The sequence below is a fragment of the Gastrolobium bilobum genome, unplaced genomic scaffold (genome assembly GCF_033153095.1).
Source record: "Gastrolobium bilobum isolate Gb01-03AN ecotype WA unplaced genomic scaffold, APGP_CSIRO_Gbil_v1 utg4933, whole genome shotgun sequence".
Classification (NCBI taxonomy): domain Eukaryota; kingdom Viridiplantae; phylum Streptophyta; class Magnoliopsida; order Fabales; family Fabaceae; genus Gastrolobium; species Gastrolobium bilobum.
The window spans coordinates 184,637-212,607 of NW_026897330.1; the positions used below are offsets into that span (position 1 = coordinate 184,637).

General features: G+C 37.7%; 2 protein-coding genes across 3 annotated transcripts; one reads left to right on the forward strand and one right to left on the reverse strand.

Annotated features, from left to right (window-relative positions):
- The first annotated feature begins 1,335 nt into the window (after positions 1–1,335).
- On the forward strand, positions 1,336–27,905 carry LOC133306048 (mitochondrial ATP-independent inner membrane protease subunit 1a-like). The gene is made up of 5 exons (XM_061506322.1): positions 1,336–1,410; positions 1,488–1,715; positions 1,968–2,078; positions 2,173–2,231; positions 27,815–27,905. Exons 1-5 carry the CDS (start codon positions 1,336–1,338, stop codon positions 27,819–27,821), a joined length of 480 nt encoding a protein of 159 aa, XP_061362306.1. The 3' UTR covers positions 27,822–27,905.
- Positions 6,068–21,977, reverse strand: LOC133306052 (uncharacterized). Of its 2 annotated transcripts, none has more exons than XM_061506325.1 (10): positions 21,927–21,977; positions 20,555–20,623; positions 8,528–8,743; positions 8,171–8,314; positions 7,966–8,081; positions 7,781–7,872; positions 7,626–7,647; positions 7,461–7,529; positions 6,745–6,813; positions 6,068–6,658 (listed from the first exon to the last, which is right to left on the reverse strand). In XM_061506325.1, the coding sequence occupies exons 3-10, from the start codon at positions 8,715–8,717 to the stop codon at positions 6,578–6,580; spliced, it is 783 nt and encodes a 260-aa protein (XP_061362309.1). In that variant the 5' UTR covers positions 8,718–8,743; positions 20,555–20,623; positions 21,927–21,977; the 3' UTR covers positions 6,068–6,577. The 2 variants fall into 2 exon arrangements, with proteins under 2 accessions (XP_061362309.1, XP_061362310.1); XM_061506326.1 differs by lacking the exon at positions 21,927–21,977 and adding an exon at positions 21,830–21,866.
- Positions 27,906–27,971: the final 66 nt, after the last annotated feature.

Here is a 27,971-nt window from a genome sequence, read left to right on the forward strand (position 1 = left end):
AGTTATAGGGATATATTTTTCTTATGTTGTAGGAAAAGAATTACCTCATGTTGTAGAAATAAAAGTATAAGTGGGACCCACATGTAAGAGGAGAGAGAGAAAAAAAAGTGGTGGGACCCAACCTTTTTTGTGTGTGTAGGAGAGATGTTTATCTCATGTAAAATGAGATAAACATAACCCTTAGTTATAAGCAACCCTGCATCTGCAGTGAATAGATGGAGAAGAAAACAAACTCTGTATGTTCATCATTGATGATGTAATCTGCACAAAATGAATAGGTACATAAAGGAGAGGGAAAAATGAGTAACAAATTCTGTTACAACCATTTAAATTACGTGACCAGTAAGAATAACAGATAGAGGAACAAAAATGCAAAAAGTGTGAATGCTGAGTTGTTAGTGGCTATGTCATTTAAGTGGTTGTATCAGAATTTGTTATTCCTTTTTCTCCTCCATCTTTTCACTGCAAATGCAGGGTTGCTTATAACTAATAAGAGGTAACTTTTCAGAATTTATTCCTCCATTTTGCACAATTTTGATTTTACCCACAAACTGTTTGATGTATGGTCTGAATCATGCAGAGAGAGTGTGTGTTTGTGTGTGAATGCTGAGTTCTTTCGGTTCCTGTGCAGTATTGCACCCTCTTTATTTTCAATTCCTATAGAAGCTGTTTTGAGCTTGTTTGGCTGAACGGGAGACAGCTTAGAGTTATGAGCTTGAAGAGTTGATTTGGAGACCCTTCCCTTTTCCCTTTGGTATAGATCTTTGATATTCTGGTAATGTGGTTGATTTATGCTTTTTGATAGATGTACAAGCATCACTCTAGTGGCTTTTCCTTTTCCCCAATAATCACCTTCCCCATTTTTTGTTCATGCCTGAATTGACCATACCCTTCTAGTGTTATTCGTCCTCAATTTTGTTGAGATATTCAAGTGTGATGAGTCCCACATTGGTTGGTAATGAGCTAAGTGAAGAGTATATAAGTGAAAGGACCCATGAACCCAATGCCTTAAGGTTTTTGGTTGAGACATGGTGTCGGATCCACTTGCTACGATTGGTGTAGCCTTAGCTCATTGGTGGTGGTTCCCCGCCACGGGCTTCCCCTGGACCCGCTTGACATTGGAGTTTGAGGGAACGAATTTCCCAACAAATTTACCACTAGTAAGTGTGTCTTTCAATGCCATGCTTACATTTACTTGGCTTGTTAAAGGTGAACAAAGCACTTATCTTCCACTAAGGATAACAACATTCTGGATTCATACCTGGGGAGAGAGAGGAAAATGGCAGTGATGGGATTGAGAAACCCGGGGCCATTTGGGACTTTTATTAAAAAAGCATGGGAAAAAACATCTCTGTTGCTAAGTTCTATTGTCTACATGTTACCAGCCCCTGGCCGATCACCCTTGTTAAGGTAAACATGATTACTCCTTGCATTTATCTTAAATTCTATTTCATGATTAACCATTAAAACAAGTTCCAATGCTGTAGACCCATGGTCCTAGCATGCTTCCTACAATAGATTTGATGAACGTGTTTTTGGGGGAAAGGATCCCAACTCGATTTGGTAAAGTTGCTCTTGCTCGTGGAGATATTATAGTCTTGCGCTCACCTCGAAACCCTAGAAAGTTTATCGTCAAACGCTTGGTTGGAATGGAGGGTGATAGCATTACATACAATTCTCGTACCCAGAAGACAAATAAGCATACGACAGTTTTGGTATGGTTAATTTCTTATATAAAAAAATCCCCTTTTTAGTGATTTTTGATCATTTTGATTATGGATTTTGCTTTGCTAGTATTTGAAGTTATTTGTTTATTTTTTGGGATAGCTGCTTTGTGAACTGTCTTTGTTTTGGCTTCATCATTTTAAGCATGGACTTGGTATAGGGAAGTGTGACATTTATTGAATTTTTCCATTGTGGAATGTATTTTGCAGAATTTGTTTTCTAAGTCTGCCTTCCTTCTATAGGTTCCAAAGGGTCACGTTTGGGTACAAGGAGATAACATTTACAATAGTAAAGATTCAACACATTTTGGACCTGTTCCCTATGGCCATATTCAGAGAAGGATATTCTGGAGGGTAAGATTTTGTGTATGCTTTGAGGACGCCCTCCCCTTCTCTCTCTCTTTCTTCTGTGTCTCTTTTTCCTAATCGTTTGATGTTTTGTCTGTAGGTATGGCCACTTGAAAAATTTGGACCTTTCTGGAAAAAACATCTGAAGCTTTCAACCATGTAAGTTATGATCTTGTGCAACATAACCAATTTTATGTTTAATCTGAAAGGCAAAACGCTACCTATTTGGACTCTGTCAAACCCTTTCTTTGCGATGTGGAGTTCACTTCCGAGACTTGTGCATTTTAATCACCTTAGATTCAAAGTGTTACATTCTTTTCTCTTACTTATAGGAACAATTTACCTTTTAGGAATTAAGTATTCATCTATTGTTCTCTAAAAATGAAGTCACAAGTCTTGGCAATGGATGATCACTATTATCTACTCCGATTGGTTTGGAATAATCTACATATCAACTCCTATAGAACTGGGCACCTCCATAGAATTTTCTGTTGTTTGAGCATATCCCTACCCTCATATATCTATGGTTGGTCAATTTGTTTTGCTGGAAGAACGCGTGCAGTCCTACTGAAAACTATTTTCCTTTTGAAGAAGGGTCTTGGACTAAGGATATCTTTACAAAGGGCACATTACTGATATATGAAATTGTGGATTGATGGTTGGACACTTTCGTCCATTACTTTTTCTTATATATATTTATTATGGATTTGATGTTTGTCATTTTAAATGACATAAGTTTTGTCATTTTAAGAAAGAGATAAACACAAGAAATGAAAATAATGAGAGAGAAAGTGAGTGATTTTTTTTTTAATTTAAATTTTAAAAAAAATATTATTTTGTGTCTATCTATCTTTTAAAATGACATAACTTTATCATTTAAAACGACAAACACTTTTCCCATTTCTTATTCAGATAAAACTTTTGATAAACAATAACTGCGGCAAGGAAATATATGTCTGATGTAGAGAAATGGATTATCAAAAATAGAGCACATACGGCATCTTTTTACAAGGCAACTGATTGAATGCAAAAAAAAAATTAAATACATTGGAGAAGAAAAGGACACAGACCGCAGCTTTGCTTAGTTTCTCATCATTTTCATGCATATCTATGTTTCCCTACAACTTATTGACACTGCAAGGCATTATTCACCTGTTTCAAATAATGTCATGCTAAATCAATCAGCACTAATTATATTTTTTTTATGGAATTATTCTAGTTTATAAGGGTTCAAGTGGCTTATTAATATGAATGATTGGAGGATTTATATGTTCATGCAATCTTATCCTTGCATATTTACAAAAAGAATGTTTTCTATATTCAAACCCCACGACCTTTTAGTCTCAAAGGAGCAGTTTTATTACTGCTCTAGACTGTGAAGATACTAATTGGGGATAAATTTATTTGTTTATTTTTTGTTGTGTCCATTGCATGATAATTATTCCAAGAATAAATTCGTAGATATGGTTATAGCCCATTGCTTTTTCAAACTATTTTATGATGATGTGGATGTAAAGAGTATGTTTCAAAGTTTGTGTGAGTTTGCCTTCATGCGGGATTTGCGTTCTGGCTTTTGCACCGTTTAAGTATAATTATAAATGAATGCATTGGTCTCAGTATCCAATCAAAGAGGCAATCAGAAATCTATGGTGGGCACAGAAGCAAATCTGTAGACATGCTGAATGTGCTGGAAAATCGTTGTTAGTATGTTCTTGTGCTGGCACCATCTATGGTCACCATGCAATGCATATCAATTATATTTTGAATGGTTAATGTCACAAGTGAGCTATTATTGGGAGAACTTTTTTTTAGGATTTTAGAAAATTGTCATAATATTAAACTTTGCATTAAAGAATTATGGTAGCAGAAAATTTTCCTTTTATTAAATTTTTTTTTGTACTGGTCCATTATTTTTTACTACAATACTTTTCTCTTCAAATGAGCTTTTGAATTGTAACGTTGGATGATTATTTTGACAACTTTCGAGCATTTGACTAAATTAATCCTAAAACACCAAATATTATGTAATTTTATCAAGTTAGTTGTTGAGATATATAGTCTCACATTGGTTGTATGTGCAACTAATGTGGAGTTTATAAGATTTTGGACACTCTCACCCTTTGAACTAGCTTTTGGGGTTGTGTATCCCAAGGTTCTTTACATTACTTTACCTCTTTAGTTTACTTAATATAAGATGATTCTTTATATGTAAAAAGGCAAAATTTTGGTACACGAGATTTCTGGATTTGTGAGAGGAGGAATCTTATCCTTTTGGATATTCTAAATATGTTTGTTATATTATATAAGATAATTTATCTCATGCAACAAACAAAAAAATATGTGGAATCCATTAAAAAGAAAAAAAAAATTGAGACTCATTCACTTTTTGTATGTTGTATGAGACAAATTGTCACATGTAATATGAAAAATATATTTCCCAATTCTTTATACATAATTCAAACAAAATCTTGTAAAATTTTATATATCTAGACATGAATTCATCTTTTGTTATACATAATTGATTTCTAATACAATATGTTATTTTCTTTTTTCATGGATAATCCAAACACATTGTAGTCTAATAGTCTATTTTCTGCACCTAAATTTAATTTCACCAGCTATCAATGGGATTTGGACCTGATAAGGTATTTTGTGCTATAGTGTATTTTGCTTTGATGAGTCAATATAATATACCTTAGATTAAAAAAAAATTAACTTAATAATGATAACACTTCTTCCTTCGGTAAACATCCAACCAAAAATTTTCCTTTTTGAAACTTCAAAACATTGTCTAAAATATATTTTGAAGCTTGAAATATCGTGTGCTTTTATAGAGAAATGATGTTTATAGAGTTAGATTTTCAAAACTTCAAAACATATTTGTATTTTATTTTGATGAGTCAATATAAATATACCTTAGAAGTTATGTTATTTTCACTTTAATACTTTTGACCATGAGAGCAATCAGAAAGTCGAGTTAAATTTTTTTTGCTATCGCCAAAAAATTGAAAAACAATAAAACACTCAAATTCAAAGGTAAACGCTCAATTCAAAATATATCTGGATTTAAACCATAAACTTCAAAAGGTCATCATGGGTGGATACCTAGCTTTATCAGGGAAATAGTTTTTGTGAACCCGAATCTCCATCCATCCAGTAGACAAACCAATCAAAACCAGAGAGAGAATATAATCTGTCTTGGAAAGAGAGAAAAATATTTTTGTAAGACAAATATCATCTATTGAGTGGAAGGACCACGTGGTCCGGATGTACTAAAAATATTCTCCTTTGTCAATTATCCCACCATTTACTTTTCCTTGTGTCTTATCTACCAAAACGATATCATAAAAAATGTAAAAATAACGCATAAGAGCACCACATTTTGAATGAGCCGTAAATGATACAACAACTCAGGGAATAGTTTTTGGACGAAATCATTGAGTTTGAATGATGTAGCAATTCCACTTCATCCAAACAACAAACTCAACAAATGCAACAGTTCACTTTGCCTTATTGAATTAGAATATGGCCATTCAAACCCATTTTCCCTCGAAAATAATATCGTGCAATTGTGTTTTAAGAGAAATATCACATTGAATGTGTTTTTAAGAGGGGTAAGGTGGATTTGACCAACAAAAAACTGTGGGAAGAGTTACTATTTTTCTCGAGATAAATGAGTTTAATTTTAACCCCTTATTGACTTAAAAAGTTTGCATTATCAATTTTATTTGTAACCTTTATTTTAAAAAAAAAACAAAAACAAATGAAGTTGTATTTGTATTCTTTTTTCACTTGAAAAAGTTCAAATAAAAGTCCTTTTAATCAGTAATTTTTTATTTTTAAAATAAATGACGTCAGATAATCCATTGATAACGAAATAATTATAAATATAACTTATTTAAAAGTGCCATTATATTGTTGCTAAACAAACAAAATATTAATGACTACATAAATATAATCTGCTAAATAACATTCCAAAATTTGTGTTATTAACCCTTTGGCCTCATGGTAACAAACATCATAACTAATAAAATAAAAGTAATAATATTCTAGAAAGCATGAACAGCATCATGCAATGGCTGAATCATGTCTAAAAAGCAGCTAAAATAACTGACTTGATGCCAACATATCATATCCTAAACTCTTAATTGATTGTCAGCTTCAATTACCTTATATCACCACTTAAATCTCTGCACCACCCTCCATGTTTAGTACTGAACATAACATACACAAATTTAGAACTAACTAGAAGAGTAATCATAAACACAAGATGCTGATCAACCACAAAGCACAGCAGCCTGCACAAATGTAGCAACTCCAAACCGGGTAGGTTGAGACTGAGAGACTCATCTTTTATGCATTTGAAATTGCCAGAATAGTCCTTAACATATAATGACTTGATTAAATGACACTTGGCTTATACCAGACAAATTTCAGGCCCCAGCAAATTACAAGGAGAAATGAAGCAGTGAATCCTCTGCAAAACATATCAATAACACCAAATCTCAACCTTGAGTAATTTCTTTCTCCTTTGCCTTGCATACATCTTCTGCAGTCTTGATAAATTTTTTTGTCAAATCATCAACCTGTAGGCAGGAAATATCATAAATCAAACTACCAAAGCTATGGAATCTGGTTATCTTATCAGCCGCAAAAAGCATATATAACTTACTTCTTTCTCCAATCTTTTTATGTCATCCTTGGGGAGACTTGAATATAATTTCTTAATTGTATCCATTGCCTGTAAAATTAACAACATCTTTAATCACAGTTTGCAGAAAAATATGTTACACCATTAGAAAAAAAAAGATAATGGCAAGAGGACTACCCTTTTAATTTGGAAATAGATAGACAGCCCAAAACCTTAATCCCAGGCCCTATCCTATTTTGTGCATTTTTTTTTTCAGTTTTGAAATGTTATATCTTATCTAATAGAAAACCACCCTTGGCATTAAACCCTGACTAGCGAGGGTAGGGGTGAGAGCAATCCCTGTACACAGCCTTAACTTTGCATATCTGCAAAGGCTATTCCTAGATTCAAACCAGTGACTTTTCAATCACAAAAGAGTGGTCGTATCTTCTCTAATAATAATAATAATAATAATAATAATAATAATAATAATCATGCATCATAAATCAGGAAATAAACAGGTTGGGCTTCAAGGGAGAATGGACTGAAAAGATAAGCACAAAGTAAATATTACAAAACTCAGCAGAATGCAGCAAATGAAAAAATTGTGCTAGCTAATGCTTCAACATGGCTGAAAAGATACACAGAAAGGGAGAAGTCTTAATTCTTTCAGCAACTATCCATTCCTTAATCCTGTAAGTTAATAAAAGGCAAATCTACCAAAAAAACGTCAAGAAATATCAAAAACCACACCATACCTTTTGCCGAGCTCTTCTAATACTTTGCCGGGTATCTTCACAAGATTTAGTAACAACCTTGCTCATGGCCTGAAATAAATGTCAAACAATAGAATATAGCAGCATGCTACCTGCTTAAGAGTGTTTAAGTGAAAACCATAAACAAATTGTGTGTAAGGAGCTTACCTGAATATGCTCTTTGGTCAATCTGGTCATTTCATGGTGGAGAAGTAAAATTAGTAAATTGATTAAAGTCAAGTTCTTTAATATCCACTATATATCCAAACAAACTTCACTCCAACAGGCATGAGTAACTAAATGTAAATAGAATAAGTGCTTACGGTGGAATAACAGCAATCAATCTCTCACCATCTGCTTTAGGATTTAACCCCAATGGAGATGAAACAATGGCATTCTCTAATTGTTTAAGTGTCTGCAGAAGTCAGTCATATCATATGCAAAAGTAATACTAGTTTAGTACTTAGCATTTTACGAAAAACAAACTCCATCTCCTAAGATAAAGTACCTCTGGATCATAAGGATTAACAGATAAGGTTTTTGCGTCTATGACTGAAACAACAGCAATCCGATTCAAAGGCATCTTCACACCACCAGTTTCAACAATAATATGATCAAGCATTCCTGTATAGACATTCCCATCATTAGTGTGTTGAGTATTAATTATCAGATACACAGATGATTCATAAACAATTATGACAGACATAATATACCTGAAGATGCCCTTCCTGTTCGTAGTTTGCTTAGTTCTGCTGATAATGCAGCCATTGCAGCCTCCATTTGTGAGACAGCATTTGCCTTAATGTTAGGCCCAACATCTGGTGGAACTTCAATTGTACTGACACCCACTTCATCTTCTAAAATGTACAAACCAATGACCATTAAAATCAAAGAACAATACTAATCAGTATTTGCACACACTGATTATTCAACAAAGAAAATGTTCACGCAAGCTATCAAGTATTAACATGTTTTAATCAGAAAAATCACCTGCCAAGTATCAACATAATCCGAAAAAGAACTGACCAGCATAAGAAAAATGATTTGTCAGCAGAGATGTAAAGACATACTTGACTTTCGCCCTTTGGCAAAGGCTCTGCGACTTTCTATGATAAAATTAGGTGTCACTGGAAGAGTAAGCACTCTATTGCTATCAGACATACAAATTTTAGTGGGAGAGACGTCACAAACATGAAGAGCAGAGCTTCTGAGCCAAAACATGTTCCGCCATGAGAAAGCTCGTCTAACATAGCCAGACATCACCCTTGTTTGATTCTTATTTTGGCCTGCCGATAACTAATAACATGAGTACATGAATCTATACAAATATTCTAACTCCAAAGATGAAAATTTCAGCCAGTAAAGTTGATATCAGCATCTTATATCCTATAACATTATAATGTCTCTCTTATCAAGAAAAAGGAATACGTGAGTGAACCTGGCCATGCATTATAGTCATAACATCTCACTTGGTACTTCAATAAGACTTTATAGTAGAATCATTTCTCAGCAATGAATCCCATGATACATACCAAAATTATTGCCTTAAAAAAATCAAAAATTTCTACACATAGATGAAGACAGCACTAACTTTGAGTTCTGATTCTGTACACAAGCCAAATCCCCTCTACAGCTTCAGGCTTATTTTTACGCTAGAGGATTTATCGAGAGCCATAAATATGGGCCAACCCACCCCAGCCCACAAAAGTCAGGGCCAAAAAGGCCACAAGGCCATGTGGAATATGGCCATCCAACTAAATTAAAAAAAAAAAAAGGAAAAGTTCAAAAAACCCACATTTAACACCATTAGTAATTGAACTAACTTGCCTATTTTATCCCTGTTTTGCCTACATCAAAAGCACTAATCTATCATTCAAATTTTGGTCAAAACCATTAAATCATCAAAGGCAGTTTGTTGTTGGTGACAATTAAATGTAAAAGAATACGTTGTGTATTGATCTGTGTCAGGGAGTTACAATATATAGAGACCCTAATAGGCTTAAGTGTAAGGCCCAAACCTAATCCAAATCTAATCCTAATACAGTCAAAATACAGTCAGACTATTTACGGATAAGACAGAATCCAATCATATCTAATCAAATCTAATCATATCATATCTAATATTCTAACACTCCCCCTCAAGCTGGTGCGTATATATTATGAGCACCAAGCTTGTTACAAATGTATTCAACCCGAGGACCTCTAAGAGCTTTAGTGAAAACATCTGCTAGTTGATTAGACGAGTTGACAAAAGCTGTCTCGATTTCTCCTGACTGAATCTTTTCCCGAATGAAGTGACAATCAATCTCTATATGTTTGGTCCTCTCATGAAAAACAGGATTAGAGGATATATGTAGCGCAGCTTGATTATCACAGATGAGTGTCATGGGTTGTTTTTGTTCACAAAGATGAAGCTCCTGAATCAACTGCTTTAACCAGATCAACTCACAAGTAGTATTTGCCATTGCACGATACTCAGCTTCTGCACTAGATCGGGAAACAACAGGTTGTTTCTTGCTTTTCCATGAGATTAAGTTTCCTCCGAAGAAGACACAATAACCAGAAGTAGAGCGTCTGTCCGAGGGTGATCCTGCCCAATCGGCATCTGAGTAACCACAAATTTCTGTATTTCCCTGATCCGAATACAACAAACCTTTTCCTGGTGCTCCTTTGATGTATCGGAGGATCCTCACAGCAGCATCCCAATGTGAATCACAAGGGGAATCAAGGAACTGACTGGTCGTACTGACAGCGAAAGAAATATTTGGCCTAGTCACAGTAAGATAATTGAGCTTCCCAATCAGCCTTCGATAACGTCCAGGATCAGATAACGGCTCCCCCTGTCTGGGCAATAACTTAACATTAGGATCCATGGGTGTATCAACTGGTTTACACCCCAACATACCAGTCTCCTCTAGGATATCCAAGGCATACTTCCTTTGACAGATAGAAATGCCCTGTCTAGATTGCGCCACCTCAATTCCCAAGAAGTAACGCAGCTTCCCAAGGTCCTTTGTTTGAAATGCACTGAATAAATGTTGTTTTAACTGATGGATTCCGTCTTGATCACTTCCGGTGAGGATGATGTCATCAACATAGACTAACAAATAGATGCACTTGTTAGGAGATGTAATCCTATAGAATACAGAATGGTCAACTTTACTGCGAATTAGGCCAAACGCCTGTACAGCAGAACTGAAGCGACTGAACCATGCTCGAGGAGACTGCTTGAGACCATATAAGGATTTTCGAAGACGACATACCTTCCCAGACTCCCCCTGAGCAACAAAACCAGGTGGTTGCTCCATGTAAACTTCTTCTTGTAAATCACCATGAAGAAAGGCATTTTTGATGTCAAGTTGAAGGAGTGGCCAGTGACGAACAGCAGCAAGGGCAAGAAATAGGCGGACGGACGCCATCTTAGCGACTGGAGAGAATGTATCGCTATAATCAAGGCCAAAGATTTGAGTAAAACCCTTGGCAACTAGGCGTGCCTTGAGACGATCAACATGGCCATCAGGTCCAACTTTCACAATAAACACCCAGCGACAACCAACTATAGACTTCTCTGGAGGAGCAGAAACAAGGTCCCAAGTGCCATTGGTATGAAGTGCGGTCATCTCATCAAGCATCGCTTGGCGCCATCCTGGATGGGAAAGTGCTTCACCTGTGGTCTTAGGAATAGAAACAGAAGAAAGACTAGAAACAAAGGTGAAATGAGGAGAAGAAAGGCGATCATAGCTCAAGAAGGTATAAAGAGGATAAGGGTTACGAGTAGTACGTGTACCTTTTCTTTGAGCAATGGGAAGAGCCTCTGGAGAAGGATCCGGAGGGGAAGAATCAACTGCAGAGGGCAATGAGTCAGCAGGGGTCGAGTCGACTGGAGGTACTGTCTTACGACGCTGATAAGTGAGAAGTGGACGGTCCTTAGGTACTGGAGCAATAGGTGATTGCTTATCTGGAGTAGAAGCACCTGCATCTGGCAAAGACAAGTCAAGAAAAGGAACAGGAAGAACATGATCAACCTGTGACAATGGAGATGGGATAGAATTAAAGGGTTGTTGATCAAAAAAGGTGACATCCGCGGAAACTAAGTAACGCTTGAGGTCAGGAGAGTAACAGCGATAACCCTTTTGAAGACGAGAATAACCAAGAAAAATGCATTTAAAGGCTTTGGATGTTAACTTATCCTTACCAGGAGTGAGATCATGAACAAAACAGGTACAACCAAAAACATGTGGGGATAGAGGAAAGAGAGGAACATCTGGAAACAATAAGTTATGAGGAATATCATTATTAAGCACAGATGAAGGCATGCGGTTGATGAGAAAGCAAGAAGCAAGGACTGCATCAGCCCAGAAGTGAAGAGGAACATGCATGTGAATAAGAATTGTCCTGGCAATCTCAATGAGATGTCTATTCTTACGTTCAGCTACTCCATTTTGTTGTGGAGTGTGAGGACAAGTGGTTTGGTGTAAAGTACCCTGTGTGGCTAAGAAGTGAGAAAAGTCAACAGAAACATACTCCTTAGCATTATCACTACGTAAAATACGAATAGAAGCACCAAATTGAGTATGAATTTCAGCAGAAAACTTTTGATAAATAGAAAACAACTCAGAACGGTTTTTCATTAAATAAATCCAAGTACAACGGGAGAAATCATCAATAAAGGTGACAAAATACCGAAAACCTAAAATAGACACACTACAACTAGGACCCCAAACATCTGAATGAATAATTGAAAAAGGAGCATCAGCTCGTTTATTGACTCGATTAGCAAAGGAGGAGCGTATGTGCTTTCCTTGCTGACATGACTGACAATCTAAAGTTTGAAGACCGGATAAAAGAGGAACCATCTTCTGCAATTTCGCAAGACTAGGATGCCCGAGACGACTGTGGATGAGCTGTGGAGATTCTGTGAGAGAACAAGCAACTGAAGGACTCGACACATCAAGGTAGAACAGACCCCGTGACTCACGGCCCACTCCAATCATCTTCCCCGTACCCGGGTCCTGCACAGAAACAGAATGGTTTGAGAATGTGACAATACAATTAAGAGAATTGATCAATTTACTAACCGATATTAAATTATAAGGGATGTGAGGAATGTAATAGACAGATGTCAAGGTCAATGAGGAGGTTGGACAGATTGGTCCAATCCCATGAACGGGGGCCTTAGTTCCATCAGCAAGAGTAAAAGAGGGTAAATTATTAGAATATGTAAGGGAAGAAAAGAGTTCCTTATTACCACAGAGGTGATCAGTAGCACCTGAGTCAAATATCCAAGGACCAAGTGATGCAGAATGAGAAACACAAGCAACAGGATTACCAGTTTCTGAAGTAGAGGCCTGAGATTGAGGAGAGGACTTCCTGAGAAGGGCCTGGAATGCTGCATATTCTTCAGAGGAGAGAGAGACTGAACCATTTGAAGCAGTATCCGATTGAGCTACATTAGCAGCAAAAGAAGGTCGCATGTGAGGATACTTGGTGTAGCAGCGTTCCTCATAATGACCAAGTTGCTGACAGTAATGACAACGAGGTCGCTGACCACGTCCGACTGGACCTCCTCGGCCTCCTAGGCCACGACCTCCTGGGCTACGTCCTCCTGGGCCCCGGCCTCCTGGGCCTCTACCACGACCACGTCCACCTCCAATATGCCCGCGAAAATCAGTATGGGAAACTAGAGCAGTAGAATCAACAGCAGAAGACGATGCAGGAGCAGATTTCTTATTCAAATTCAGAAGACGCTGATACGTCATGGATAGATCAGGCTCCCCACTAGTCAAGATAGTATCACGAACATTATCATATTCTTCGGGAAGGCCAGAAAGTGTGGCAACCATAAAGAGACGTTCCACCTGTTTCCGATATGCAGTAGCATCAGTAGGGTAAGGCAGCATATCCAAATATGCCTGCATCAAAGAGCGACTCTTGCCAATATATGTCTCCATCTGAATGTCGGATGATTTGCTCAATTCCATAAACTGAGAGATGATGAAATAGAGCTGCTGAACATCATTAGTGTAGAGGTTTTTTGCTTCCTCCCACACTTCAGTGCAAGTTTGAAATGAATAAAAGATATCCAAGACAATCGGATCAATGGATTGCCAGAGGATACTCAGAAGCTGGTTGTCAATCTTTTCCCAATCAGACTTGTCCTCCTTAGGGACATCAGTAGACTTAGTTGTGAGATGGTTCCCATATCCTTGTCCAAAGAACCAAACTCGAACAGAGGTGGCCCAGTTCTTGTAATTAACAGATCCCTTCAATTTTGAAGAGGTAATGGACCCAATATTGGTAGAGATGATATTGGGAGAATTTCTCAAAGGAGGAGATGGAGACTTGACCTCCGAATGAATTGGAGGGTTTGCTGCCATAGTATCAAATCACAAAGATACAAACCGAATAAAGAGAAACGAACCTGATCACCAATCAAGAAGAGGTGCGCACAAAAAGTCAGACCCACAAAGAACCAACCACAGATCCAGAAAGAGGAGGAGAAGACGAGCTTCTCTGTCCAAGACCGGCCGGAAAAAGCCGCCGGAATAGTGCTCACGCGCCGGCAGAAGGTGGCGCGTGAAGCCCACGCGCAGAGAAGACTGGAGGCGCGTGACAACTCCGATGGTGGCCGAACTTCCACAGAGCAGGTCGCCGGGAGGAGAAGGTTCTGTTCGCGTTCGTTCCAGACTGAAAACTCGCCGGAAAAGTACTCCGGCAGCCTGAACAGTGGCTAACGGTGGCTGATGGTGCTCCGGTGACTGTTTGGGGATGTGGACACGTGCAGAAGATGCCTGGAGAGGACTTACAGCCCTTGATGTCTTACCGGAAGGACGCACGGCAAAGAAAAGATGACTCCTAAGCAGTGGGCTTAGGTTTTAAAGCGAAGAACAAGATTTCTAAGCGGAAGCGAGGGTTCCCAGAACGAAATAGCTCTGGTACCAAGTTAAATGTAAAAGAATACGTTGTGTATTGATCTGTGTCAGGGAGTTGCAATATATAGAGACCCTAATGGGCTTAAGTGTAAGGCCCAAACCTAATCCAAATCTAATCCTAATACAGTCAGAATACAGTCAGACTATTTACGGATAAGACAGAATCCAATCATATCTAATCAAATCTAATCATATCATATCTATAGAAAGTTTTAATGATGGAACCAGTTTTTCCATTAAAACTAAAAGAAAAAAAACGTACAATAAATAGACACCAGAAATATTCCAGTGCAACAAATCCCTATAATCAGGGAAAGAGATAAAACTAGAAAACTGAATCCTATTTTAACTAAACAGGAAAAATATCAGAAACAAACTAATCCTAGGAATTTAAATAACAAATAACGAAACAAACTCCTAAGATTAAGGAGGAAAAATAAAACATTCTAGATGCTGAAAACTAGGGATTGCAACACTCCCCCTCAAGCTGGGTGGTAGATGTCCAGCATTCCCAGCTTGGAAATTAGTCCTTCAAATTTAATTCTTGATAAAGACTTGGTTAAGATATCAGCAATCTGGGACCCTGTGGAAATGTGACTTAGATCAATAATATTTGCATCAATTTTTTCCTTGATGAAATTTCTATCAAGTTCAACATGCTTGGTACGGTCATGATGGATTGGATTATTGACAATTCCAATGGTGGCCATGTTATCACAGAAAATCTTCATAGGATCCTTGTATTCGAGGTGTAGCTCCTTTAGGACTCTTAAAATCCACATTCCCTCACAAGTGCCTAAGGACAATGCCCTGTATTCGGCTTCAGCACTGCTTCTGGCTACCACAGACTGTTTTTTACTCCTCCAAGTGACCAAATTTCCCCACACATATGAGCAATAGCCTGTGGTTGATCTTCGATCGATAATGGATCCTGCCCAATCAGCGTCCGTGTAAATCACAATATCACGGCTGGAATTTTTCTTGAAGAACAATCCTTTACCAGGAGTCATCTTTAAGTATCGTAGGATTCTGTAGACGGCTTCCAAGTGCTCTTCATTTGGGCTGTTCATAAATTGACTGACCACACTCACAGGGAAACTAATATCAGGCCTAGTGTGGGCTAAATAAATGAGTTTTCCAACTAGTCTTTGATATCTCTCAGTGTCTACCGAAGCACATTCTTGTTTGAGTCCTATCTTGTAGTTCGCCTCCATTGGTGTATCAGAAGGTTTACATCCCAACATCCCTGTTTCATTCAGCAGATCAAGAGTATATTTTCTTTGAGAAACTGAAATTCCTTCCTTAGTTCTTGCCACTTCCATTCCAAGAAAATATCGTAATTTTCCAAGGTCCTTGACCTCAAATTTGTGAGCTAACGTCTCCTTTAATTGCTTTATCTCATCCTCCCAATTACCAGTAATCACAATATCATCAACATAGACAATTAATATTGTAATTTTCTGATGAGGTGCAGTTTTAACAAACATAGTATGATCAGTTTGACATTGGGAGTACCCTTGATTTTTGACAACTGCAGTAAACTTATCAAACCAAGCCCTTGGAGATTGCTTCAAACCATAAAGGGATTTTAATAATCTACATACCTTTCGAGATCCTTGACCATCTTCCACTCCTTGGGGAATTTCCATGTAAACCTCTTCTTCTAAGTCACCATTTAAGAATGCATTCTTCACATCCATTTGCCAAAGGGGCCAATCTAGGCAAGCAGCAATGGACAAAAGAATTTTAATTGAATTAAATTTTGCTACTGGAGCAAAGGTTTCCTGGTAATCAATGCCCTGTGTCTGAGTGAATCCTTTGGCCACAAGTCTTGCTTTATGGCGATTAATACTCCCATCTTCATTATATTTGATGGTAAAAATCCACTTACAGCCAACCACTGATTTTCCTTGTGGTAAGGTAACTATCTCCCAAGTGCCATTTTTTTTGAGTGCATGCAATTCATCCTGGATAGCAGAACACCATTCAGTAGTCTTAGATGCCTCAAAGTAGGATGTAGGAATGGTTTCCTTGTCAATGTTCTTGACTAGATGCTGCATCCTGGAGGAAAGATTAGCATAGGATATAAAATTACAGATGGAATGACTTGTACATGTCCTTACCCCCTTACGAAGTGCAATTGGCATGTGCAGAGCATCATCAGAACTTGGCAGCAAGGATTCAGTTTGGTCAAGTGCAGGACTAATGGTTTCTTCAGTTGGACCAGGAGCCAAGGTAATCTGTTTGTCAACATGTTCAAGCATCTCAGAAGCTGTTCTGTATTTGGGCCGTCGAGTGTAGACTTGCAGGGGCTGCTGTTCAGGCGGTTTCTGGAGCGGGCCGGAAGAGGATAAGCCATTAGATGAAGTGTCATTTTCCTGAGATTCACCTAAGACCGGTGTAGGGGCTGTTGAAGCAGAGTTTTCTGGAGTATTAGTCACAAACAACCATTCCTTGGAATTAGGGATCTCCCCCTGAATGGCGGTTTGGGAAAAATAAGGCTGATGTTCAAAAAAGGTGACATCTTTAGTAATGTAGAATCGATGTGTGGCTGGACTGAAGCATTTATACCCCTTCTGAGTAGGGGAATAGCCAAGAAAGATGCCCTTAAGAGCCCGAGGATCCAATTTACCACCTTGAGAGTTATGAATGAACACGGTGCAACCAAAAATTTTTGGTGGGAGATTTGGGGTTAAGGTCAATGAAGGGAATGCAGTGAGGAGTGTTTGGTAAGGTGAGGAGAAGTGTAATACCCGAGATGGCATGCGGTTGATAAGGTAAGTGGCTGTAAGAATAGCTTCCCCCCAATAATTTTTGGATGTATTTGAGGCAAAGAGTAGGCTACGAGCAACTTCAAGTAAATGGCGATTTTTTCTCTCAGATACACCATTTTGTTGTGGGGTATTGACACAAGAGCTCTGGTGGATGATGCCATGGTCTTTTAGGTAAGCTGAAAGGTCCAAGTTAAAATAATCACGTGCATTGTCAGATCTAAGGGTAAGGATTTGGGTTTGAAATTGGGCAAGGATCATTTTGTGAAAGACTTTAAAGGTGGATGTGACTTCAGATTTATTGGCTAATAGGTACACCCATGTCATTCGAGTATGATCATCAATAAATGTGACAAACCAACGAGCACCCGTAAGGCTTTTAACAGTTGCAGGTCCCCACACATCACTGTGGATAATGGCAAATGGTTTAGAAGGAACATGCATTTGTAAGGGATAATGAGATCGAGTTTGTTTTGCAAGTTGACATATATCACATGAAGGAAAATTCGAATTCTCATTAAATAAAGAAGGGTACATCTTTTTCATATATTGAAAGTTTGGATGCCCTAATCTAAAATGCCATAAAAGAGCCTTATTCAAATTGCTAGTTGCTGCAAATGTGCTGTCTTGAGTCTTCATAACCGCGGCTGTGTAAAGTTGATATAAACCATTAGAGACCCTAGCACTGCCAATCGTCCTCCCCGATGCCAAATCCTGAAAAATACAATCAACGTGGGTAAATTTGACTGTGCACTTTAAATCCTTGGTCAATTTGGTAATAGAAATTAAATTGCAGGTAAGAGATGGAACGTAGAGAACTCCAGTTAAAGATATGGTTGACGATAGGTGAACAACACCAATTCCGTGAACCTTGGCTAAGCCTCCATTTGCTGTTTTTACTGATTTTGCCTTGAAAATGGGAAAGTATTCAGAAAGAAGAGAGGAATTACCAGTCATATGATCTGTAGCCCCAGAATCTACCATCCAGGAATCACATTTATCAAGATCGGATTGGAGAGCTGTATGGAATGTACCTGATTGATGACTATCAGATGAGGGATTAGATTTGTCCTTATTGCAATCTTGCAGCATGCGTTGTATGGCTATCACTTGTTCCCTTGTAAATGTATGGCCTTCGGATTTTGCTTGCGGAACATCTTCTACAACTGCAGCAACATGATTAAAGTCTCTGTTTTGTCTTGGCTTCCAATCAGCTGGCTTGCCATGGATTTTCCAGCATGTATCCCGAATATGCCCAGTTCTGTTGCAATGGTCACACCAGAGCTTACCATTTCGCCTAGGTCTGGAGTCTGCATTGTTGGGTCTAGAGACAAAGGCTGCTGCTTCCAAAGGTGCATCAACTTTTGGGATGCTATTGGTCAAAACTTTGCGGCTTTCTTCCCACTTTAATTCAGAAAAAACTTCTCGCAAGGATGGCAGAGGGCGAGTGGCCATGATGCGGCTGCGAGCTCCATCATAGATTGGATTGAGTCCCAAAAGAAGGTTGTAGGTGCGGTCTTGTTCAACAATTTTCTTATACTGAAGAGTATCGGCTGGAGTAGTCCATTCATGTTGATCATAAAGATCCAATTGTTGCCAGAATTTTAGGAGTGAATTATAATAGCTGGTGACATCCTTGTCCTCCTGTTTGAGATCACGAAGAATCCCCTTGATGTGAAACAAGGCAGCTGTGTTATCTTCCTTAGAGAAGGCTTCCTTCACGCCATCCCAAATTTCCTTGGCTGTGGAGCACAACATGTATGTTTCAGCTATTTCAGGCACCATGGAATTCAGCAACCAAGACATCACAAGGTTATTTTCAATGGACCACTTCTTGTATTGTGGATGACTAGTTTCCAGAGGAGCAGCATCACCCGTACCGGTGAGATGATCTCCCTTGCCACGGCCTCCAATGAACATACGAACGCTGCGTGACCACAACAAATAATTGTCTCCATTGAATCGATGACCAGTGATGACTAATGCTGGACTATCGTTGGTAATGACAGCTGCTGAGTTGTTGTTGGTTTGGTTTGATGCTGAAACATTGAGTGGGGTTGTTGTTGGAGTGGTATTTGTACCGGTGGTATTGGAAGAAGTAGTTTGGTAGGCTCTCATGGTGCCAAAGAGTGGCACATTGGTAGCCATGGGTGGATCAGTCCCTTAAAAATCAAGCTCTGATACCATATAGAAAGTTTTAATGATGGAACCAGTTTTTCCATTAAAACTAAAAGAAAAAAAACGTACAATAAATAGACACCAGAAATATTCCAGTGCAACAAATCCCTATAATCAGGGAAAGAGATAAAACTAGAAAACTGAATCCTATTTTAACTAAACAGGAAAAATATCAGAAACAAACTAATCCTAGGAATTTAAATAACAAATAACGAAACAAACTCCTAAGATTAAGGAGGAAAAATAAAACATTCTAGATGCTGAAAACTAGGGATTGCAACAATATCTAATATTCTAACAGTGACAAAGATCTTTATATCAGATTAATTAGCAACTTTTTATGCACGTAAAATGGGCAAGTTAATTCAATTACTAACGATGTTAAAGGTGGACTTGGATGAAAAAAAGATAGGGGAGGTAAGTGATAAGAAAAAAAAAGGGAGGTAAGTGATAAAAGAGTAAACCAAAGGAACGTTTTTGAACTTTTTCAAAATATATATATATATATATAGCTACCTCTTAAACATAGTAGTTAATTGTGCCGCAATAGCGCCGCGAGCCGCGCCTTATGGGCGTTGCGGTGCCTCGCCGCAAGAAACTGCACCTTGCCGCACCGGAACGCAATAGCAGCCATTGCTATCGCATATGCGGCCAAATCGCAGCCATAAGGCAAAATGTCAATTTTGCCTTAAATTTAAATGTGTAACAGAAAATTTTTAAGGGTTTTTTTAGTCTATCTGTGTTTTTCTTTGTCACTTCTACTATCTCTGTCTTTAAAAAATGTTTCTTTTTGTTATTATTTCTGTCATATATCTATTCTGCTATTCCTGCTATAGCGCTATAGCGTTTTTCAGGGGTGGCCGCAATATGCCGCAATTTGCATTTGATAAGTTTGCTCTTAAATGGGCTGGCCCTATGCATTACAATCAGCCTGTGTATGTGCACCTATGCATGCCAATTACTAATAACTACGGACATTAAAATGTAGTCTATATTACCAAATACACTGATTGGAATAAAATGTCGTCTATATTACCAGTCTTAATATCTAAATAACTATTACAGATTTCCAAGTCCAATAACACAAATGAAATTGAAACGAAATTCCTATACATGAAAACAAAAAAAAAAAAAACAAAAAAAAAAATCAGGTCAAGCAAACAAATAAATTGAATTTAGAATACAAAAAATTCTCTAACATAAGGCCTCTATGAACCTGTACGGGAAGTTCAAGCTTTGATCTCAAGTTAGCTTGATCTTTTCCTTCCTCCCCTTCCTCTAAAAGCTATAAAAAGAACAAATCAATGATATTATTATTAGGTTAAGAAGAAACACAACAACACAGACTAGTAACACAAGAGACTAAGTTGAACAGACGTTATATAAAATAATACCAAATACCATAGATGAAATTATTTAGAGTAATGCAGCCACTTGAATTCTTCAAAATAAACAAACCATGAAATTTCTAAAATGAATGCAGACTTTTCTTCTGTTTTGTAACATAACAAGTCAAATCAGTAGTTGGGGCATCGAAATAAACGGAAAGGAGACAGCATAACCATTTTAAGTATGGGATCCACACACTCCAACCAACCAATACAGAAGTTTGTTCAAGAGTGAACAGTCCAGTCATGCCAATTAGGGACTATCAGAACAAACTACTTTTACAGTTTATCACCATAAATTATTCCATGAACACTTAGGACTGAAACATCACAAGTACACCAAAATCCACCCCTTCAATTGCAATACCAACAAAATGATGTATTAACACCACAAGAAAAAATATATTGCTTCTTCACAAAAAAACAAAGTGAAAAGCTATGTAATAAAGCACATTGGCTATTGCAGAAAGGCAGACCTTACTAACAAGCATGACTATCATTACTTAACACGAAGGTGAAGATTTAAGGCTAGCAGGGAGCGTTCCTATTTGGGGAAAATAAGTTGGTATAGCAGGAAAAAAATAAAAAAAAAGGAATATAACCATAAAAGAATAAGCTTTGTCAGCAAGGACACTTCAATCTCACTAAGACTTAAGTAATGATAGTGAGATTGTCCTAAGGAAATAATACTGAAAGGAAAAATAAAGGCCATGGCAAAATATTCCTCAAAAGCTTCATAAGATTGCAGCAATACACAATGATGCATCCTGTTTAATACAATTGATATAAAATCCATTTTTCCTTCATCACAAATTGGAACATTGACAGCTGCAACACTATAGGCTTTCTCTTGGAAAGTGAATTCATTCACTGATCCTCACTAACAACTTAGCAATAAGCATCACACTTCTACTACAAAAAAAAAAAAACAAAAAAAAAACAGCAACTGCAGTGATGCAAATCATATCCCAGTCACAAGCTACAACAACCAGAAGCGTCTAGGTTTTAAAAAATAAAAATGAAAAATGAAATTTTTCTTGGTTTTGCATAGTGGGTAGCGTAAAATTCGTAGAACATGATGATTATATATAAAGCAAAATTACCCTTTTACATTTTCTCCATTGGGGGGAAAAACACACATAATATTTTGAAATAAAGAAGAAACAATCAAGCAAGAAAGGTGAGGGTAGATAGTATTACCAGGGTTCAACGACAATGGTGCTCCAGAATCTCTTCTGGTTTTTTAGGGTTTAGGGAGGATTTTGTGATCCCAATGGATCCGGCCCAAATCGGAGGGTCAAGTTTTCTGACCCGGATCCGATTAATAGTTTTGAAGTTTTATTAATTTTTTTCTTTTAGGGCCCCTTTTGGTACATGGTCTTATTTAGTAGGGGTGTTTATCAACCGATCTAAGAACCGAAAGATCGATAACCGAATAAATCGAAAATCGAAAAATCGAAAATCGAAAAAAAAATCGTAAATTTTAATTGGATTGGATCGGTTTTCAGATGGGTTGATGAAAACCGATCTAATCCAAATCGATTCAATATATTAATTTTCCTCTACCTACTTGAGCTTTTCCCCAATCATAGCCCAAAAATTTCTAAGCTCAATACCTGTTAACCCATCAACTACACCCAAGAAAAAACCTAATCACATCTCATCAACAAAATTTTATCTGTGTAGAGCTTCATATCTCATTGCCAAAAAAAAACTATATTATTGTTTACTGATGCGTTTGTATTTAAAAAAAAAAAATTACAAAGCCAATATATACAAAAGATGTTATTTGCACAATAATCATGAAATAAATTTTAGGATTTTCAAAAATTCGAAAACCGCTCTCATCCAAACCGAAAAATTTTGGATTGGATCGGATCGGATTTGAAAAAAATCCAAACCAAATGGATGATTAAATTATCAAACCGAAGGTATTGAATCAGATGATTTTTGCTTCTAAAATCGATCCAATCCAGACCACAAACACCCCTATTATTTAGGAATCCTTGAAAAATGGGATTGAGAAAATTATTTTCCCACATTCTGGTTTTTTAGGGTTTAGGGAGGATTTTGTGATCCCAATGGATCCGACCCAAATCAAAGGGTCAAGTTTTCTAACCCAGATCTGATTCATAGCTTCAAAGTTTTATTTATTTTTTTCTTTTAGGGCCTCTTTTGGTACATGTCTAATTTAGGAATCCTTGAAAAGTGGAATTGAGAAAATTATTTTCCCATGTTTGATACAAAGAAATGTAAAAATTTGTCAGAAAAAATTTTATTCCCAGGATTTGATTTTACACTACTGATTCCTATTTTAAAATACCATTCAAAAAAAGGTATTCTTTTTTCCCATGCGATGAGAAAGCAGTCAAACAATTTTTAGACTATTATACCTTTATGGGCCCTAGCTTATCACTATGTGGAAAACTGGATTTGTTATGTTAAATACATAGTTGCTCTGGAACGAATCCAGATATCAAAGCTTCTGATGCCCCAAATGAGTTACTAAGCAAAGGCTGACTAGAAGAAATCAATTCAATAGCTTTTACAAATGGAATTAATTTCGTAATTCTTTATATCATGGGACTACAGTTCATTCTCCTTGCCAATAGACTCACTATTGCCTATAGCACCAATAGAAGCAAGATGAAGATCGATACTAGAAGTGGCTGCCAAGGAATTAGTTCGTTCTTGCACAACTGTGTATTTTTTATTTATTTATTTTGTTACTAATCGTGTTTCTAAAGAGATGTGTTATTAGGTTATTTTTGTAAATTCATTTAATTTTTCCGATAATATTTTGGCCTACCAAACAACTTTTTTATAACATTCCCAAGAAACTAACTTTCTCACCATATTCTCAGTAATCGTGATTCCCAGGTAATAAAAAATTCCTCCTATACCAAACACCCCATTAGATTTTTAAACGAAAATGTAATGGGTTTCTATAGGGAATTTTGATTGTGGGTATTTTTCTTTTAGTGATAGATTGATTACATTATAAGAACTGTTATATCATCCAAGTTTCGAATCGATGTTATGTAAAATGTTTTGTAAAGAAGACAATTTCTTTTAAAAAGTGATTATACATAAAATGTGTTGCATATATGTATACGCAAGACGGTGGATGTGGATATCTATTATGAAAATGGATTATGTATCGTTAGTGGGGCTGCGAGCCCAATATGTAACCCAGAATGGGTGTGGTGGTCACTATAAGGGTACCAACGTTAGTAGAGGTACATACCAAACTAAACGATGATGTCCCAGGTGTGGTGCAAAATGATTAGAGTAGGGGTGATGATATGTGAGAAGGGTTACAATGGCTTGGTGGTTCAGGGTAACGATATATATGTTGGAGATGCCCTCTGTTAGGTGAAGATGGGGGTATTTATAGGAAGGGGTGATGCTCTACCTGTGTGGGAGAGTGAGCTAGGACAACTCTCCTGGGGAAGGGCCAAAAGTGTCATGTCATGCACTTTGCAACCCCTGTTACGCTGATAACAGTGGCTAAAGCAGTAGCTATCAAAGGGGGGGTGTTTATTTGGGATGTTTGGGAGGCTACCAAAAGAAGGTAGTGTCCCAACGTAAGATATTCCGGTGTCTTATGTTGGGGATCCTGTTACATGGGGACAGTGGCAGCAGAGGTGGTACAATAGAGCTGACGTGGATTGATTCCTTGGGGTTGGGCTTGCCTTATTGGGCTAATCTGGTTAGGATATCCAGAACAGGAGCCCTCCAGCTTGGTAGCAAGCATAGTCTTGGTGTCGAGATGATCGTGCAGGATAGGGGGCTATCGCGCCTAAATCAGGCTGGAATCGCGTCCTTTAATGGTTGGAGGCATGTAGCGTCCTTAGGCCATCAGACACATTTGGCATGAGGAGTATAGTGTGTTGGTTGGTTCTTGTTGTCGTTGATCACCAAGGGGCCCTGATCTGGGTGTTGTGTATCTTGTTATGTTGTTGACCGTTCTTGATTTATCCTTGTTGCTTTGGGCAATCAATTCTTGTGGTGTTATGTCTGGTAGTCTGTTTTGTTCGCGGGTTTGATCAAGACCTCGTGTAGGTTTTTGGATGGGGACAACTCCTCATTTTTCAAGAGTGGGTAATGATGTCTACGCCGATTACTTTTATTTCTGAACAGGCAATTGAGTGTCGCAGGACGTGTCACATTAAATGCGACATCTGAGTTGTCTTTTCTCTACGAAATTACAGTGTTTCCCTTTATCTGGATCGTTGTTTCTGAGCAGATATTCAATCTGATGGTTGGTGGTCCTGAAACGTCATTTTAGAAACCCTATTTTACGTGGCTTTATTTCTCATTGTTGCCATTTCACATTCTTATTGTTTCTCTTTTCTGAGTTTTGCACTTTTCATCTTCATATTTCTTTCTTTCTCTTTGTCTCCATCTTCATATCTCTTTCTTTCTCTTTGTCTCCATTTTCATCCTTTTTTTTCAGTTGTTTTCTTCCTGTTGACTTTGGGTCTCTGTCATTCTTTGGGTTATCTTCATCATTCTTCGCAGGAATTACTATCTTAGGGGATTGTGGTTCTGTTCTATCTCCTACATTTCGTCTTCAACTTGCACAGGTATATTATAACACCTCACATTTATAAATCAAATATTAAAATATTAAGTGAGTAATTAAGTGAAGGATTAGTGAAAAATCTTGAAGATTAGGCTAAAATACAAAGAAAGGGCAAAACGGTAATTAGCCAGCACGCAACCCTAGGAAGATAAAAATTGAGTTTAATGTCTCAGATGATAAAAATAACCCTGGAAATGGATTCAAAACGAAAAATTGAGTGGATAGGCAAGTTTCAGAAAAATCAGTGAATAGTGTTTTTCGCGGGTAAAAATATCGCGGTACGATTGCACCGTAAAACGTGTCAATTGAGTTTTGAGCTCTAGGTTTCAAATATGAGTTATAAATGGTTTATTGAGTTAGGAAATATGATTTTTGATAAAATTTGATGGAATTAAGTCATTTTGGGGAAGCGTGCCAACGTCGCGCGCAATAGTTTAAAACAGTGTTTTCTCCGAACGACCAGAAAACTCCGGACTCACCTAATCAAGTATAATTAAAGGAGAATGATTAATGTTAAAAATTAGAGTTTCTAAATAGGTTGTGAATTTACGGACATTTAGTGGAATCGTAGAGAAATCCGGATGAGTTTTAAATCGCGTGAGGTGGCGTGGGACCCACCCCACTTAAAATCCACTTAATCCACCTCATCACCACTATTCATCATCACATTCTCTCCCCTCCTTTCAGCCCAAAACCGTGCAGCCCCTTATCCTTAGCCATTTTAGGTTCAAAATTTTCTTCCTTGATAAATCCTTCATTTCTCAACCAAATCCCTTGATTTTTGTGTTGAAATTCAATGGAAATCACCTTCTAAACACATTGGTACCACTCTTGAGCCTTGAAACCGCGTATTTGGGGAGATATAGGCCAAAGCCAGATTCGAATTTGTTGGGAAAAATGGAGGTTCATGGAGTAATTTGAGCTTCCATTGCTTGGAGGAGTCTTGGGGTAGCTTCTAGCCTTTGTTGTGAGTATGTTTTCATCCCATTTACATGGTTTAATTGTGATTGAATTTTTGGAAACCTAAATCTTGATTTGATGATGTGTTGTGTTAGGGAGCTCAATTGGAAAATGTGTATTAGATGATAATGTGTTAGAATGATGTGTTAGAGCTAGAAATGCGATGAAATTTATTGGTGAAAAATATGAATTTATAACTTAGAAATTTTGAGGATTGTCATGACTTGGATTTTTGGAAATGTGTTAGAATTGATTAATGAGTTGTTGTATGATTGAATGATGATATAATGTAATTGGTTGAGGTGTGGAATGGTTGAAATTGATTGGAAACCCCTTGGAGTGTCATAGGACACAATTCGACCCTTTGAGGAAAATGAGTGAATTGATGTTGAAAAATGATTTGGATGATGATTTGTGTAGTTATATGGTACTTAGATGGGTTGTGTGGTGATTGGAAGGTGTTAGAATCAATGGAAAAATAATAACTCGTGTTAGGGACCTAAATGAACCTAGAGTGAATTATTACGCAAAACGATGAGTAAAAGACGTAAAACGTAAAAATGACACTTGAATTGGCCTTATGGCAACCTAAGGATGGGTAATAAAATGATAAAGAAAATTTAGAAAAATAATTCTCAAATTAACACATGAATGGCCGAACCATCAAGGGAGGATGGGGAGGATTTTGTGATTTTTGCGTTTTGACGTTATTTGACGCGTACTGATGGCTGTACGTGATTGTATAGGTTGCCATACGTCGACTTGAATCCCGAACCTTAAATCAGTGAGTTGCCCTTGGTCCTGGACCAAGTGGATTGAGGTAAGTAATTGGTTCAATGCATGTATAATTGTAAATTAGCATGTATTGTTTGAATTGTGAGTGATTGGAAATGTCCTCTGTGTAGGCATTCTGCTGTGTACCAAGTTGAGGGATAAGCTGCTGCGGAGCTAGTGAGAAAACTATTTAAGGTAACCTCTTGGTACTGGGGCTTGTTCCCCTTTTCTGTTCCACCTTGCCAGTTGATGGCAATGGTAGGAAGTGTATATGAGTAGTGTAGAACAACATGAGCATGCATGCATTATCACAGTGGGTACTTATGTACCGAGTCTCTGGCCAGTAGACAGTTTTAGCCTTCGGGCAATTTCGGACTTCCACTGGATAGGTCTCCGAGAGGGAGTTCCAGTTAACCTAGGGTCGTGGTGTCTGATCCGGATAGGAGCACACTAGGAATGTCTCGGGTGTTATGGTTGGTCTGGGCATCATGGTTGTGGTTCTTGGAACACACCTTGGATGATACATGTAGGCTTATATATGCCCAGGGCGTGCGTGGTATTGGTAGCTACCATCCCGCATCATCATATTTTGTATCCCGATATTCCCCAGTTTCTCTAAATCTCTTGCTTTATCCCGTTTTGAAAGTGGTTGTTTTATACTATTGATATGCATCGAAGTGAACCATTGGGCGGAGTTTTCTCCAGAACCTCTAGGTTACTGAGATATATTCGTATATCTCACCCCGTCTCGGGGCATTTATTTCAGGAGGTAGCAGTGGAGCTGGAGCAGCGGGCAAGAGGCCCGCAGAGTGAGCAGTGGAGTGCTTAACATTTTGCATTTTGTTGGCCGTGTGACCTAGGCTAGACTTAGGGCATGAATATCTCATATGTATGTAGGATGAGCTTCATTATTCATGCCATTT

What these genes read in the sequence shown, in the direction of transcription:
- LOC133306052 (XM_061506325.1), bottom strand. Translation starts at nt 8,717, where the DNA reads ATGTCTGGCTATGTTAGACGAGCTTTCTCATGGCGGAACATGTTTTGG. An exon ending in TTAATCCTTATGATCCAGAG is followed by an intron (nt 7,873 to 7,965) that starts GTACTTTATCTT and finishes TGACTTCTGCAG; the next exon opens with ACACTTAAACAATTAGAGAA. An exon ending in TAAAAAGATTGGAGAAAGAA is followed by an intron (nt 6,659 to 6,744) that starts GTAAGTTATATA and finishes TCCTGCCTACAG; the next exon opens with GTTGATGATTTGACAAAAAA.
- LOC133306048 (XM_061506322.1), top strand. Translation starts at nt 1,336, where the DNA reads ATGGGAAAAAACATCTCTGTTGCTAAGTTCTATTGTCTACATGTTACC. An exon ending in ATAAGCATACGACAGTTTTG is followed by an intron (nt 1,716 to 1,967) that starts GTATGGTTAATT and finishes TTCCTTCTATAG; the next exon opens with GTTCCAAAGGGTCACGTTTG. An exon ending in AGAGAAGGATATTCTGGAGG is followed by an intron (nt 2,079 to 2,172) that starts GTAAGATTTTGT and finishes TTTTGTCTGTAG; the next exon opens with GTATGGCCACTTGAAAAATT.